General features: G+C 39.4%; 1 protein-coding gene across 1 annotated transcript in view; it reads right to left on the bottom strand.

Annotated features, from left to right (window-relative positions):
* Nucleotides 1-13,563, bottom strand: part of LOC307026426 (reversion-inducing cysteine-rich protein with Kazal motifs-like) — a gene marked incomplete at its 3' end in the record, with an annotated part of 38,271 nt that extends 24,708 nt beyond the window's left edge. Inside the window, exon 1 of the mRNA XM_079661813.1 lies at nt 13,383-13,563. Coding sequence (XP_079517939.1) covers nt 13,383-13,440 — 58 coding nt within the window. The 5' untranslated portion in view covers nt 13,441-13,563. The remainder of the gene's footprint in view (nt 1-13,382) is intronic.
* Between the last annotated feature and the right edge of the window lie 919 nt (nt 13,564-14,482).

Here is a 14,482-nt window from a genome sequence, read left to right on the forward strand (position 1 = left end):
CTGATGGAGTCAGGACTCAGAGACACGAGGAGAGCTGGAGCTCTGATGGAGTGAGGACTCAGAGAGACACGAGGAGAGCTGGAGCTCTGATGGAGTCAGGACTCAGAGAGACACGAGGAGAGCTGGAGCTCTGATGGAGTCAGGACTCAAAGAGACACGAGGAGAGCTGGAGCTCTGATGGAGTCAGGACTCAGAGAGACACGAGGAGAGCTGGAGCTCTGATGGAGTCAGGACTCAGCTCTCACTAAACGGTCCTACGACGCTGGTTATCAAGTGGATCGCTCAAGCCAGCCGTGCCCTATCTAGTTAGGAGCGTTCACATGAAAGGGGTGGTATCTGGAGCATTCGACCAATCACAAACATGGAGAAGCGTACTGACAGCGCAGCGTCATACTTCCTGAATGAAAAGTCAACTATAATATTAGACATATGAAGAAGTTAAACTTTAAACATCCATGACTTAAACACTTGATCCAGGATCAAAGCCACATAGCTGCACCTGCAAGGTGAATACAGCTGGTAACAGAACAAGTGTTTGAATGCGTACATGAACAGGTTTATGATATCACTGCCCCGTCTAAGACACCATCTGACTTTCATTACATTTGACTCGAGTGTTTCCTCAACTTAATGTGTTGCTTCAAATAATCCTTCTGCATCCAGTATGTGACACTGTGAGTGTTGCACGGCCAGATACGGCTCAGCTGACTCAGATAAGGAGAAGATACATTATGATGTGATATGCCGCAGACTGTACTTAATGTTACTCTGATCCGGTTACTTATGTTGTGGCAGATATTTAAGTAAGCTTTCTTAACGCTAATGTTCTAATAGTCAGATTGCTCTGAAGATGGGAGGTGATATTCTATTAATGTTCACGTTCACACAGTCGCTGATTTCTTCCGGTCGTCTTTCCTGCAACGGCAGCTTTTCTGTATTTCCTTTCTCCTGTAATATGACTTGATCGCTTTAAACTCTGCACACTGAGCTCTGATTGGTCAGCAGGCAGTGCTTTCACTGAGTTGAGCTGTTAGCCTGCAACCTAACCTGCTCCGGGGCAGGTTAGCCGCTCAGCATCAGTTACCATGGAGATCTAGCCTGCTAAAAAGAGAACCAGCTTCGTAGGACCAGAAACCCAGAGTTTACCTGAAGTTAGCCGCTAAGAGAACATCCTGCTTCGTAGTACACCCCCCAGGTGTCCCACAACAATAACTCTCTCTGACCGAGAGCTGCCCGGTCACAAACTGGTAACATCAACAACTTGCTAGGGCAGCCCCTCCTTAAGGGAGATAGCAGCTGCTCGAGGCTGGAGCGTCTGTGTCAGAGGGCGAAAGAGGACACCAGGGCAAATTATTCCCCAACACCTAATAAAACAACAACAACAACAACAACAACAACAACAACAACAACAACAACATATCAGAAGAGTTCGTAAATGATCCCTTCATCACAGGGTTAGAGCTGTTTCTCAGGATTTTTAAAAGCTACTCAGAAAATGATGCTTTCTAAGAAGTAGAAAACACTCATGAATCATCGTGTGTGTGAAAGCACCTGTAATCCTTCCTGAACACTGACTGATGTCTCATGCTCACAGAATAGAAACCTTCATCTAGTTAGTTTGAGGGGTCAGTCCCTCCCCAGCTCAGCTAACGGCAGGCGGTTGAATCAAACCCCGACCTCAGGAAACCAGCAGGAAATGAAATCATCTTAAAATAACTCGTAACTAGTTTCTTATAGAGAACATTAAACATCCTGTATGGGGGTTACGGCTCAGTGACATCACTACGTAACACTCCTATTGGCTACATTGTACGTGCTAAGGCTAAGGGGCGGGACATCTGTCAGCTGGTTGGCCAATCAGAGCAGCTCTGGTTTCCCTTAAGTAAAAGTCATTATTGTGAACAAAATGTACTTTTCTTTTCAGACTGCACATATTTTTATTCAATTGTAATTTCTAAGATTTCAACCAAATTGAAACGACTCTCACATCGTGAAGACAGAACGCGCTATAGGTAACAACATGACAAACAACCTCTTCTCCACGTCTCACAACCAACCTCCGGAGCAGCTGTGTGGTCAAATCCACATTCACATAAATATATCTCCGCTAAGTCTTCACTGACAAGGAGGCGAGTACGGCTGATTCCTAGGAGATGTTCTGCAGACATAAAGAGAACATCTGTGTTTAAATGTCTCTCTGTCTGAATGTGATGTTACCTGAGAGTATTTAAATGTCTCTCTGTCTGAATGTGATGTTACCTGAGAGTATTTAAATGTCTCTCTGTCTGAATGTGATGTTACCTGAGAGTATTTAAATGTCTCTCTGTGTCTGAATGTGATGTTACCTGAGAGTATTTAAATGTCTCTCTGTCTGAATGTGATGTTACCTGAGAGTATTTAAATGTCTCTCTGTGTCTGAATGTGATGTTACCTGAGAGTATTTAAATGTCTCTGTCTGAATGTGATGTTACCTGAGAGTATTTAAATGTCTCTCTGTCTGAATGTGATGTTACCTGAGAGTATTTAAATGTCTCTCTGTCTGAATGTGATGTTACCTGAGAGTATTTAAATGTCTCTCTGTCTGAATGTGATGTTACCTGAGAGTATTTAAATGTCTCTCTGTGTCTGAATGTGATGTTACCTGAGAGTATTTAAATGTCTCTCTGTCTGAATGTGATGTTACCTGAGAGTATTTAAATGTCTCTCTGTGTGAATGTGATGTTACCTGAGAGTATTTAAATGTCTCTGTGTGAATGTGATGTTACCTGAGAGTATTTAAATGTCTCTGTCTGAATGTGATGTTACCTGAGAGTATTTAAATGTCTCTCTGTCTGAATGTGATGTTACCTGAGAGTATTTAAATGTCTCTGTGTGAATGTGATGTTACCTGAGAGTATTTAAATGTCTCTGTCTGAATGTGATGTTACCTGAGATTATTTAAATGTCTCTGTGTCTGAATGTGATGTTACCTGAGAGTATTTAAATGTCTCTCTGTCTGAATGTGATGTTACCTGAGAGTATTTAAATGTCTCTCTGTCTGAATGTGATGTTACCTGAGAGTATTTAAATGTCTCTCTGTGTGAATGTGATGTTACCTGAGAGTATTTAAATGTCTCTGTGTGAATGTGATGTTACCTGAGAGTATTTAAATGTCTCTGTGTGTGAATGTGATGTTACCTGAGAGTATTTAAATGTCTCTCTGTGTGAATGTGATGTTACCTGAGAGTATTTAAATGTCTCTGTGTGAATGTGATGTTACCTGAGAGTATTTAAATGTCTCTGTGTGAATGTGATGTTACCTGAGAGTATTTAAATGTCTCTCTGTGTGAATGTGATGTTACCTGAGAGTATTTAAATGTCTCTGTCTGAATGTGATGTTACCTGAGAGTATTTAAATGTCTCTCTGTCTGAATGTGATGTTACCTGAGAGTATTTAAATGTCTCTCTGTGTGAATGTGATGTTACCTGAGAGTATTTAAATGTCTCTCTGTCTGAATGTGATGTTACCTGAGAGTATTTAAATGTCTCTCTGTCTGAATGTGATGTTACCTGAGAGTATTTAAATGTCTCTGTCTGAATGTGATGTTACCTGAGAGTATTTAAATGTCTCTCTGTCTGAATGTGATGTTACCTGAGAGTATTTAAATGTCTCTGTGTGAATGTGATGTTACCTGAGAGTATTTAAATGTCTCTCTGTCTGAATGTGATGTTACCTGAGAGTATTTAAATGTCTCTCTGTCTGAATGTGATGTTACCTGAGAGTATTTAAATGTCTCTGTCTGAATGTGATGTTACCTGAGAGTATTTAAATGTCTCTGTGTGAATGTGATGTTACCTGAGAGTATTTAAATGTCTCTCTGTGTGAATGTGATGTTACCTGAGAGTATTTAAATGTCTCTGTGTGAATGTGATGTTACTTGAGAGTATTTAAATGTCTCTGTGTGAATGTGATGTTACCTGAGAGTATTTAAATGTCTCTGTGTGAATGTGATGTTACCTGAGAGTATTTAAATGTCTCTCTGTGTGAATGTGATGTTACCTGAGAGTATTTAAATGTCTCTCTGTGTGAATGTGATGTTACCTGAGAGTATTTAAATGTCTCTCTGTCTGAATGTGATGTTACCTGAGAGTATTTAAATGTCTCTGTGTGAATGTGATGTTACCTGAGAGTATTTAAATGTCTCTCTGTGTGAATGTGATGTTACCTGAGAGTATTTAAATGTCTCTGTGTGTGAATGTGATGTTACCTGAGAGTATTTAAATGTCTCTCTGTGTGAATGTGATGTTACCTGAGAGTATTTAAATGTCTCTGTGTGTGAATGTGATGTTACCTGAGAGTATTTAAATGTCTCTCTGTCTGAATGTGATGTTACCTGAGAGTATTTAAATGTCTCTGTGTGAATGTGATGTTACCTGAGAGTATTTAAATGTCTCTGTGTGAATGTGATGTTACCTGAGAGTATTTAAATGTCTCTGTCTGAATGTGATGTTACCTGAGAGTATTTAAATGTCTCTCTGTGTGAATGTGATGTTACCTGAGAGTATTTAAATGTCTCTCTGTCTGAATGTGATGTTACCTGAGAGTATTTAAATGTCTCTCTGTCTGAATGTGATGTTACCTGAGAGTATTTAAATGTCTCTCTGTCTGAATGTGATGTTACCTGAGAGTATTTAAATGTCTCTCTGTGTGAATGTGATGTTACCTGAGAGTATTTAAATGTCTCTCTGTCTGAATGTGATGTTACCTGAGAGTATTTAAATGTCTCTCTGTCTGAATGTGATGTTACCTGAGAGTATTTAAATGTCTCTCTGTCTGAATGTGATGTTACCTGAGAGTATTTAAATGTCTCTCTGTCTGAATGTGATGTTACCTGAGAGTATTTAAATGTCTCTCTGTCTGAATGTGATGTTACCTGAGAGTATTTAAATGTCTCTCTGTGTGAATGTGATGTTACCTGAGAGTATTTAAATGTCTCTCTGTCTGAATGTGATGTTACCTGAGAGTATTTAAATGTCTCTCTGTGTGAATGTGATGTTACCTGAGAGTATTTAAATGTCTCTGTCTGAATGTGATGTTACCTGAGAGTATTTAAATGTCTCTGTGTGAATGTGATGTTACCTGAGAGTATTTAAATGTCTCTGTGTGAATGTGATGTTACCTGAGAGTATTTAAATGTCTCTGTGTGAATGTGATGTTACCTGAGAGTATTTAAATGTCTCTGTCTGAATGTGATGTTACCTGAGAGTATTTAAATGTCTCTCTGTCTTCAGAGGTCAAGGAAACACAGAGAGGGTATTTAATAATGACTTACTGAGAGAGAGCGGCTGACCCTTCCTCTTTATATTTAGCCTCCGTAAAAGCACGAGCATTTGGTGGAGAAACCCTCCTTAAGGGTTAGGGACAGCCCTGAAACCGAGCTGCACTTTAATCTGTGTTCAGAAACTATAATTAGGTTTGTGGGTCTACTCTTCCTCCTCCTCCTCCTCCTCCTCCTCCTCCTCCTCCTCCTCAAATCTCTTCCAGATGCCCTCTCTCACGGCGAGCCTCTATAACTGAATCACAACATGAAAGAGACGCAGGAGGAACGTTTGGAAAACTTTGAGGACTCAGGAATGTTTGGCATCTGAGCGCACAATAAGAGCGGGAGGACGAAGGAGCCTTCCTCCTCCTCCTCCTCTTCCTCCTCCTCTTCCTCCTCTTCCACACATGGGGATATTTACTAACGCTTTCTGGACCTTCATTACAAACAGTGAGGCAAGAGAACACACATCCTTTACTCAAGTAGAAGTACACACATCCTTTACTCAAGTAGAAGTACACACATCCGTTACTCAAGTAGAAGTACACACATCCTTTCCTCAAGTAGAAGTACACACATCCTGTACTCAAGTAGAAGTACACACATCCTTTACTCAAGTAGAAGTACACACATCCTTTACTCAAGTAGAAGTACACACATCCTTTACTCAAGTAGAAGTACACACATCCTTTGCTCAAGTAGAAGTACACACATCCTTTACTCAAGTAGAAGTACACACATCCTTTACTCAAGTAGAAGTACACACATCCTTTACCCAAGTAGAAGTACAAACATCCTTTACTCAAGTAGAAGTACAAACATCCTTTACTCAAGTAGAAGTACACACATCCTTTACTCAAGTAGAAGTACACACATCCTTTCCTCAAGTAGAAGTACACACATCCTTTCCTCAAGTAGAAGTACACACATCCTTTCCTCAAGTAGAAGTACACACATCCTTTCCTCAAGTAGAAGTACACACATCCTTTCCTCAAGTAGAAGTACACACATCCTTTCCTCAAGTAGAAGTACACACATCCTTTCCTCAAGTAGAAGTACACACATCCTTTCCTCAAGTAGAAGTACACACATCCTTTACTCAAGTAGAAGTACACACATCCTTTACTCAAGTAGAAGTACACACATCCTTTCCTCAAGTAGAAGTACACACATCCTTTCCTCAAGTAGAAGTACACACATCCTTTCCTCAAGTAGAAGTACACACATCCTTTACTCAAGTAGAAGTACACACATCCTTTACTCAGTGATGCAAACACAGGTATGGTGAAAAAAGAGAGAACTATTCGAAGCAGAAAGAAACAGTATAATATACCATCTGACAAAAGCCTGTGCTATAAAGCTTCAATTAACTGGCTATTATTTATAATATACTCAGATCAATAGACTGAGATGTTAAGTTATAAATCAAGGGATTTTATTATTATTTACAGCAGGGGGTGGGGAACCTTTTTCCTTTACATTTTTACAACATCCTCCGAGGGCCGTACAAATTATTGAACTCAACCTCTGCTTAAAAAAATTAAAATCACCGACAATTCATTTTGCCTTTCTTTCATTCTGTGCAAAGAAAAAGCAACCTCTGAATCCAGATATCTCAACATGACTCGCGCATACATGCATGTGCACAGTGTGGCATGACCACCAAAACAGAAAGATATTTCTGACACAAGATGTGTGCAAATGTATTTAGTATCCATGTGAACATGATTTAAGTGGGGGCGCCTAACCTTCTGTAGGGGGGTACGGGGGCATGCTCCCCCGGGAAGATTTAAAAAAATGGTTTTAAGTTAAAAGCATCAATCTGGTGCACTTTGAGAACATCATGAGGAGGTCTATGGGTACATCTTTCAACACCCATTTGAAACAGAACTGTAAGCAGATTTTTCTTTTTGGATATTTTACAAGTCACTCCCCTTTAAACTCTATTCTTGTTATTTTTAACAACTTTTTTGTCACTGTCATTTAGTATTTTATACCTGTTTTTCATTTAGTCTCTAATGTCTCATTAATAATTATAGTGATCATATCAAGGTGTGCCTTAACCTCACTGAGCTGAGGTTATTTGAGCCTCTCAGGAGAGAGCTCTCTTCCGCCTGGTTGTAGAAAAGCTCTTTAAATTCGTTAGCATAGCTAGCTAACCAGATGCTAATAACAACAGATCGCCACTGTGCCTCGCAAACACTGCGGCATGTGTACGGCTCCTTATGGGTACTGCAATATTTGAAGAGCTGGAGCGGCGTTCCGGTGCTCTCCGTAAACACTCAAGTCTAGTCTACAGGGCCGTGGGAAGTAGGGGTGCTGAGGGTGCTGCAGCACCCCCTGGTGGAGGATAGGGGATCTGCACTTCCACAAGATATAATAAAAAAAAAACGAATTTTCAGCCTTGATGTAACAACATTCATAATTAAGTAAAGATTTACACCCTTTTCACCCCGGTTACATTTTCCCTTTGCCCTGTACGATGGGTTCTGTAGTGATGAAAGTGGGGGATGTTGGCTTATCAGGCGCCCGAAGCTCACAGCCAAAGTGAGAGAGATAGAGAGAGGGGATACCGCGGGGATACCGCGGGGATTGTTGTTAGCTTCTGCTGCGCTAACGGATATAAGAAGCCGTTTCTACAATAATATGGAGGGAGAGTTCTGTCCTGTCAGACTGAGAGGCTCAGTGAAGTAAAGGACTCTGAGGGCTTAGATAGTTCACTTTAGTCTAAATTATCTCAATGAGTCTCAAACGTTTTGATCACAAATTATGTAAACACATATTTCCAAGGCACTCCTTTATAATTATTAGGACAAATAAAAACAGGTTTGAAATCATTCCAATGTATACTATAGGACAGTAAATCAGACATATTGTTTAAAACTGGAGAGATTTAAAAATATGCATAAATAAATGTTAACTGGTCAAATAAGATATGAATGAACAACACAAATAAAATAAGTTACATTTATTTGTTATTGGCTATGGTAGGTTATTGGAAATGTTCACATATTTGATTAATAAAATGCAAACCGATCTTTTTCATATGGGTGTTTTGAGTTGTACCCCCTAGATCAGTCTCTAGTAATTGGGCGCTCAAAGTGCACCAGATTGAAGCATTTTACTTTAAAATGTTAAAAATATCTTCCCGGGGGGGCACCCCCGGACCCCCCTAGAGGATGTGAAGTCCACCCCCCCAATTAAAACATGTTATAATACTAAATACATTTGAAGCCTTTTATATTAGCTGTCCACCATGTCAATATGTTTCTCTTTTTGTAGTGTATTGGTCTGTTGTAGAGGTTTTTCATTGCCAGCTAAAATCTTGCCTAGGGCAGCAAATTGGTCAGAACCAGCCCTGATGTCATCCCCACAGCACCCCCCATTTGAAACATGTTCCCACGGCTATGCTAGTCTACACTCCTTTCAGACGAGTCATAACCACGTGAAGACACGTTACGCTCGTGTTGTGTTCAAGGAACCTGTCCTTGGCCAGGAAAAACAGGCACTCGCTTGTTTAATTATTTTGCGATCTAGATTTCTTCTTCTTTTTTGAAGTGAGAAGTTGTCAGTCAGTCGGACGGACTAACGGACGGACTAACGGACGGACTAACGGACGGACTGACGGACCCCCCCCCCCAACGAAAACTCTTCGGTTCTCCACGAATTACACAAGTCACCCAAAGCAGCGTTAAAAAAGCGGGAGGCGCCGAAAAGCGACTAATTTGCATCACTGTTTACTGAAGTAGAAGTACACACATCCTTTACTCAAGTAGAAGTACACACATCCTTTACACACATCCTTTACTGAAGTAGAAGTACACACATCCTTTACTCAAGTAGAAGTACACACATCCTTTACTCAAGTAGAAGTACACACATCCTTTACTCAAGTAGAAGTACACACATCCGTTACTCAAGTAGAAGTACACACATCCTTTACTCAAGTAGAAGTACACACATCCTTTCCTCAAGTAGAAGTACACACGTCCTTTACTCAAGTAGAAGTACACACATCCTTTACTAAAGTAGAAGTACACACATCCTTTACTCAAGTAGAAGTACACACATCCGTTACTCAAGTAGAAGTACACACATCCTTTACTCAAGTAGAAGTACACACATCCTTTACTCAAGTAGAAGTACACACATCCTTTACTCAAGTAGAAGTACACATCCTTTACTCAAGTAGAAGTACACACATCCTTTACTCAAGTAGAAGTACACACATCCTTTACTCAAGTAGAAGTACACACATCCTTTACTCAAGTAGAAGTACACACATCCGTTACTCAGGTAGAAGTTCAGATACTTGTGTGTAAAAATACTCTGGTGAAAGTAGAAGTACTGACTAAACTTCTTTACTCAAGTCAAAGTAAAGAACTTTGAAATGTACTTCAGTAAAAAGTACCCATAACTAGCAGCTGTTTTAAAGAGTACCTGACCTCCCTTTATATTAATAGAACAATAATGTCATTGTTAGCTAATGAATGTTTCCATGGTGACCAACGGCAACATGACAACGTTTCCATTGGTCCCTCTTCTTTAGAGAAGACCAGGAAATGATGGATACACGGATCGTGTTCAAATCAATAGGCACGCAATGACTCTAAATAATAATGATCACGCCACCAAACACACATTCAGACTAAAGGAACCAGCCTGTTTGGAAAATGAGAGAAGTAGAAAGTACAGGTATTTGAGTTCAACATGTAAGAAGTAGAAAGTACAGGTATTTGAGTTCAACATGTAAGAAGTAGAAAGTACAGGTATTTGAGTTCAACATGTAAGAAGTAGAAAGTACAGGTATTTGAGTTCAACATGTAAGAAGTAGAAAGTACAGGTATTTGTGTTCAACATGTAAGAAGTAGAAAGTACAGGTATTTGAGTTCAACATGTAAGAAGTAGAAAGTACAGGTATTTGAGTTCAACATGTGAGAAGTAGAAAGTACAGGTATTAGTGTTCAACATGTAAGAAGTAGAAAGTACAGGTATTTGAGTTCAACATGTAAGAAGTAGAAAGTACAGGTATTAGTGTTCAACATGTAAGAAGTAGAAAGTACAGGTATTTGAGTTCAACATGTAAGAAGTAGAAAGTACAGGTATTAGTGTTCAACATGTAAGAAGTAGAAAGTACAGGTATTTGAGTTCAACATGTAAGAAGTAGAAAGTACAGGTATTTGAGTTCAACATGTAAGAAGTAGAAAGTACAGGTATTTGAGTTCAACATGTAAGAAGTAGAAAGTACAGGTATTTGTGTTCAACATGTAAGAAGTAGAAAGTACAGGTATTTGAGTTCAACATGTAAGAAGTAGAAAGTACAGGTATTTGAGTTCAACATGTGAGAAGTAGAAAGTACAGGTATTAGTGTTCAACATGTAAGAAGTAGAAAGTACAGGTATTTGAGTTCAACATGTAAGAAGTAGAAAGTACAGGTATTAGTGTTCAACATGTAAGAAGTAGAAAGTACAGGTATTTGAGTTCAACATGTAAGAAGTAGAAAGTACAGGTATTAGTGTTCAACATGTAAGAAGTAGAAAGTACAGGTATTTGAGTTCAACATGTAAGAAGTAGAAAGTACAGGTATTTGAGTTCAACATGTAAGAAGTAGAAAGTACAGGTATTAGTGTTCAACATGTAAGAAGTAGAAAGTACAGGTATTTGTGTTCAACATGTGAGAAGTAGAAAGTACAGGTATTTGGGTTCAACATGTAAGAAGTAGAAAGTACAGGTATTTGAGTTCAACATGTAAGAAGTAGAAAGTACAGGTATTAGTGTTCAACATGTGAGAAGTAGAAAGTACAGGTATTTGGGTTCAACATGTAAGAAGTAGAAAGTACAGGTATTTGAGTTCAACATGTGAGAAGTAGAAAGTACAGGTATTTGTGTTCAACATGTAAGAAGTAGAAAGTACAGGTATTTGTGTTCAACATGTGAGAAGTAGAAAGTACAGGTATTTGAGTTCAACATGTAAGAAGTAGAAAGTACAGGTATTTGAGTTCAACATGTAAGAAGTAGAAAGTACAGGTATTAGTGTTCAACATGTAAGAAGTAGAAAGTACAGGTATTTGTGTTCAACATGTAAGAAGTAGAAAGTACAGGTATTTGAGTTCAACATGTAAGAAGTAGAAAGTACAGGTATTAGTGTTCAACATGTAAGAAGTAGAAAGTACAGGTATTTGAGTTCAACATGTAAGAAGTAGAAAGTACAGGTATTAGTGTTCAACATGTAAGAAGTAGAAAGTACAGGTATTTGAGTTCAACATGTAAGAAGTAGAAAGTACAGGTATTTGGGTTCAAAGTGTAAGAAGTAGAAGTAAAAAGTCTGGAGTAAAGTACTGGTACCAGAAAAATGTACTTAAAGTATTTGTGCTCCTCTACTTCCCACCTTCATTACTACGTCTCTTTGAGACAATGTGCTGAACAAATGTGCTCAGAGAGCCTCTCATGTTCTGGCAGATGTTTCTGAACAAAAAGTCAAATTTAGCCCGAGCAAAATCCACATCCTGCGTCCATGTGCCATCAAAGAGTCTGAAACCCTCGAACCCTCCACGCTTCAAACTGGGAGACAGCTGAAGAAAAAACTCCAAATGTTTGTCAAAATGTAAAGTGTTGACCCGTCCATTAACAAGAGAGAGTTACCTGAAGCTCACACACACACACACACACACACACACACACACACACACACACACACACACACACACACACACACACACACACACACACACACACACACACACACACACACACACACACACACACACACACACACACACACACAGTCTGCTTACAGCTGCCAGACTACTTTAAGAAAACAGGCATTTTAGTTGTAGTAATTTCCCCCCATAAAATATAAGTATGTATAACTAAATCCTTATCCAAGCACATGTGGAATATAGGAAAATGTACCTTTAAATGCCTGGTTGTATCTAAAAAAGATTGCCGGTGCTTATTCAAGTGTATTTTAGAGAGAGATAAATGTGAGAATAAAGCTTCAATATAGAAGAATATAAATAGAAGAATCGTTTAATGTCATTATACATGTACAATGAGATATATGATAATATGTTAAACATTAGGTTTTTCAAGTAATTAAATGCATTTTAAGGCTATGGGATGCATGCCGAATTAAAGAATAGGTCTTACTGAATCGACATATATCTTATTATTTGTGTTTAAAAGCTGTGTGTTTTTGATAATAACGAAAAGCTTAAAAGTGGTTAATTCTTAATGGTGTTTGGCATCTGGTTTCTGGTCCCTTTGATCTTTTTCCGATCCGTTATGTCAGCTCGTTTCCTGTAAATCACAGCTTTTTTCCCAAACAAAAACCCAAAAAAAATCTACTTTCAAAAACTACTATCAACAGGTAAATAAAACATGTAATAAAAACGATAGGATAATGTTATATAAACTATTAAAAAGTTATTTGAAACTTGAAGAAAACACTCAACAGGAGGCTAACCGTTTCGTTCTCAGAGAGCTAATACTTATTCCATTATCAATTAACTCAACATATAGTCATTTAGATTTTGGGTTAATTACAAAGCACAAAAACACAATTGAATATACTTTTAAGATAATTAAATATCCAGTCTTTAATTCGGCGAACAATATATACACTAAATATGATTAAATATAAACTTTTAGAGTTGTTTCCCTGTATTTCCCACTGTTAACTCACACCTAGACGCTCCTCTGTGGGCGGTATTTCTGCTGTGAACTACATTAAACACACAGGTTTTATTAATATATAAAGAGCTTTTATCTAGATATAATGTTAGCCGAACTAACCAGAGGACTTTTATGAATCAGAAGATATCTTTATAATAAATCAGCGAGGTTAAAATAATAAGAAATAAGCAAAAGAGTGTATAATTATGAGATCTGTGAATGGAGTTTGGTGTGATGTTCGTAAAAAAGCGACTTTAACAGGATGCCAGCTGTCAGTGAAGCAACAAGTGAGTCCAAAACATCAGAGGTCAAACAACACATGCATTTAAAGTTAAATCCCCCTCAGTTTGATGACTTTTCTGCAGTTTCTCAGGCTTTAAAGGTGTTTTAAAGCAGTTAGAGACTCACCCTGGGCTTTGAGCTGAGAGGCGCTCAGCAGCAGCAAACAGAGGATCTGGAAACACATCTTACTGAGATCCTAAAGTGCATCGTGGAGAAAAAGAAACCTCTGCAGCGGGGAAAAGCTCCATGAAGACCCGTTAAATCTCTCCGTTCTCCCCCTTTACTCTCTCTCTCCCCCTTTACTCCCTTTACTCTCTCCTCCCCTGTCTCTACGGCGTTTGCGCATGCGCAGAACGGGACATCCATCACATCCACTCGGTACATTTCAATACATATATTACAATAGTTCATATAAATCAGTCTAATCCACATAATAGGTTATTTAAAAAGAGACTAGTCTACTTTCATTTTTTCAGGGGATTTTACTTCTACATTTATTTATCCATCCATCCATCTTCTCCCGCTTATCCGTGGTCGGGTCGCGGAGGTAGCAGTTCCAGCAGAGAGCCCCAAACTTTCTTTTCCCTGGCCACATCAACATTGATTTATCAGAATCAGAACCAGGTTTATCACCAGTTACACGTATGAGGAATTTGACTTGGTGTCGTGGTGCATACATGAAGGTAAACAAAACGTTAAAAACACAGATAGAAAACTAGGGGGGGGGGGTCAGCAGGGGAGGAGGCCAAAGTGAGGTCTGAGGCCCTGATGGGGACAGTCATGGATCTCCATGGGGCCCAAAGTGAGGTCTGAGGCCCTGATGGGGACAGAGATGGAGCTCCATCATGGGGCCCAAAGTGAGGTCTGAGGCCCTGATGGGGACAGAGATGGAGCTCCATCATGGGGACCAAAGTGAAGTCTGAGGCCCTGATGGGGACAGAGATGGAGCTCCATCATGGGGCCCAAAGTGAGGTCTGAGGCCCTGATGGGGACAGTGATTGATCTCCATGGGGCCCAAAGTGAGGTCTGAGGCCCTGATGGGGACAGTGATTGATCTCCATGGGGCCCAAAGTGAGGTCTGAGGCCCTGATGGGGACAGTGATGGAGCTCCATGGGGCCTCAGTGAGAGACATGTGTTCATACTGCAGGAGATTAAGGGGTTAACATATTTAACATACAGATATCAGCGTGAAACCCCCTCCCCTCATTACTGACTTTAATACAGT

This window comes from Notothenia rossii (genome assembly GCF_949606895.1).
Source record: "Notothenia rossii genome assembly, chromosome: 12".
Taxonomy (NCBI): domain Eukaryota; kingdom Metazoa; phylum Chordata; class Actinopteri; order Perciformes; family Nototheniidae; genus Notothenia; species Notothenia rossii.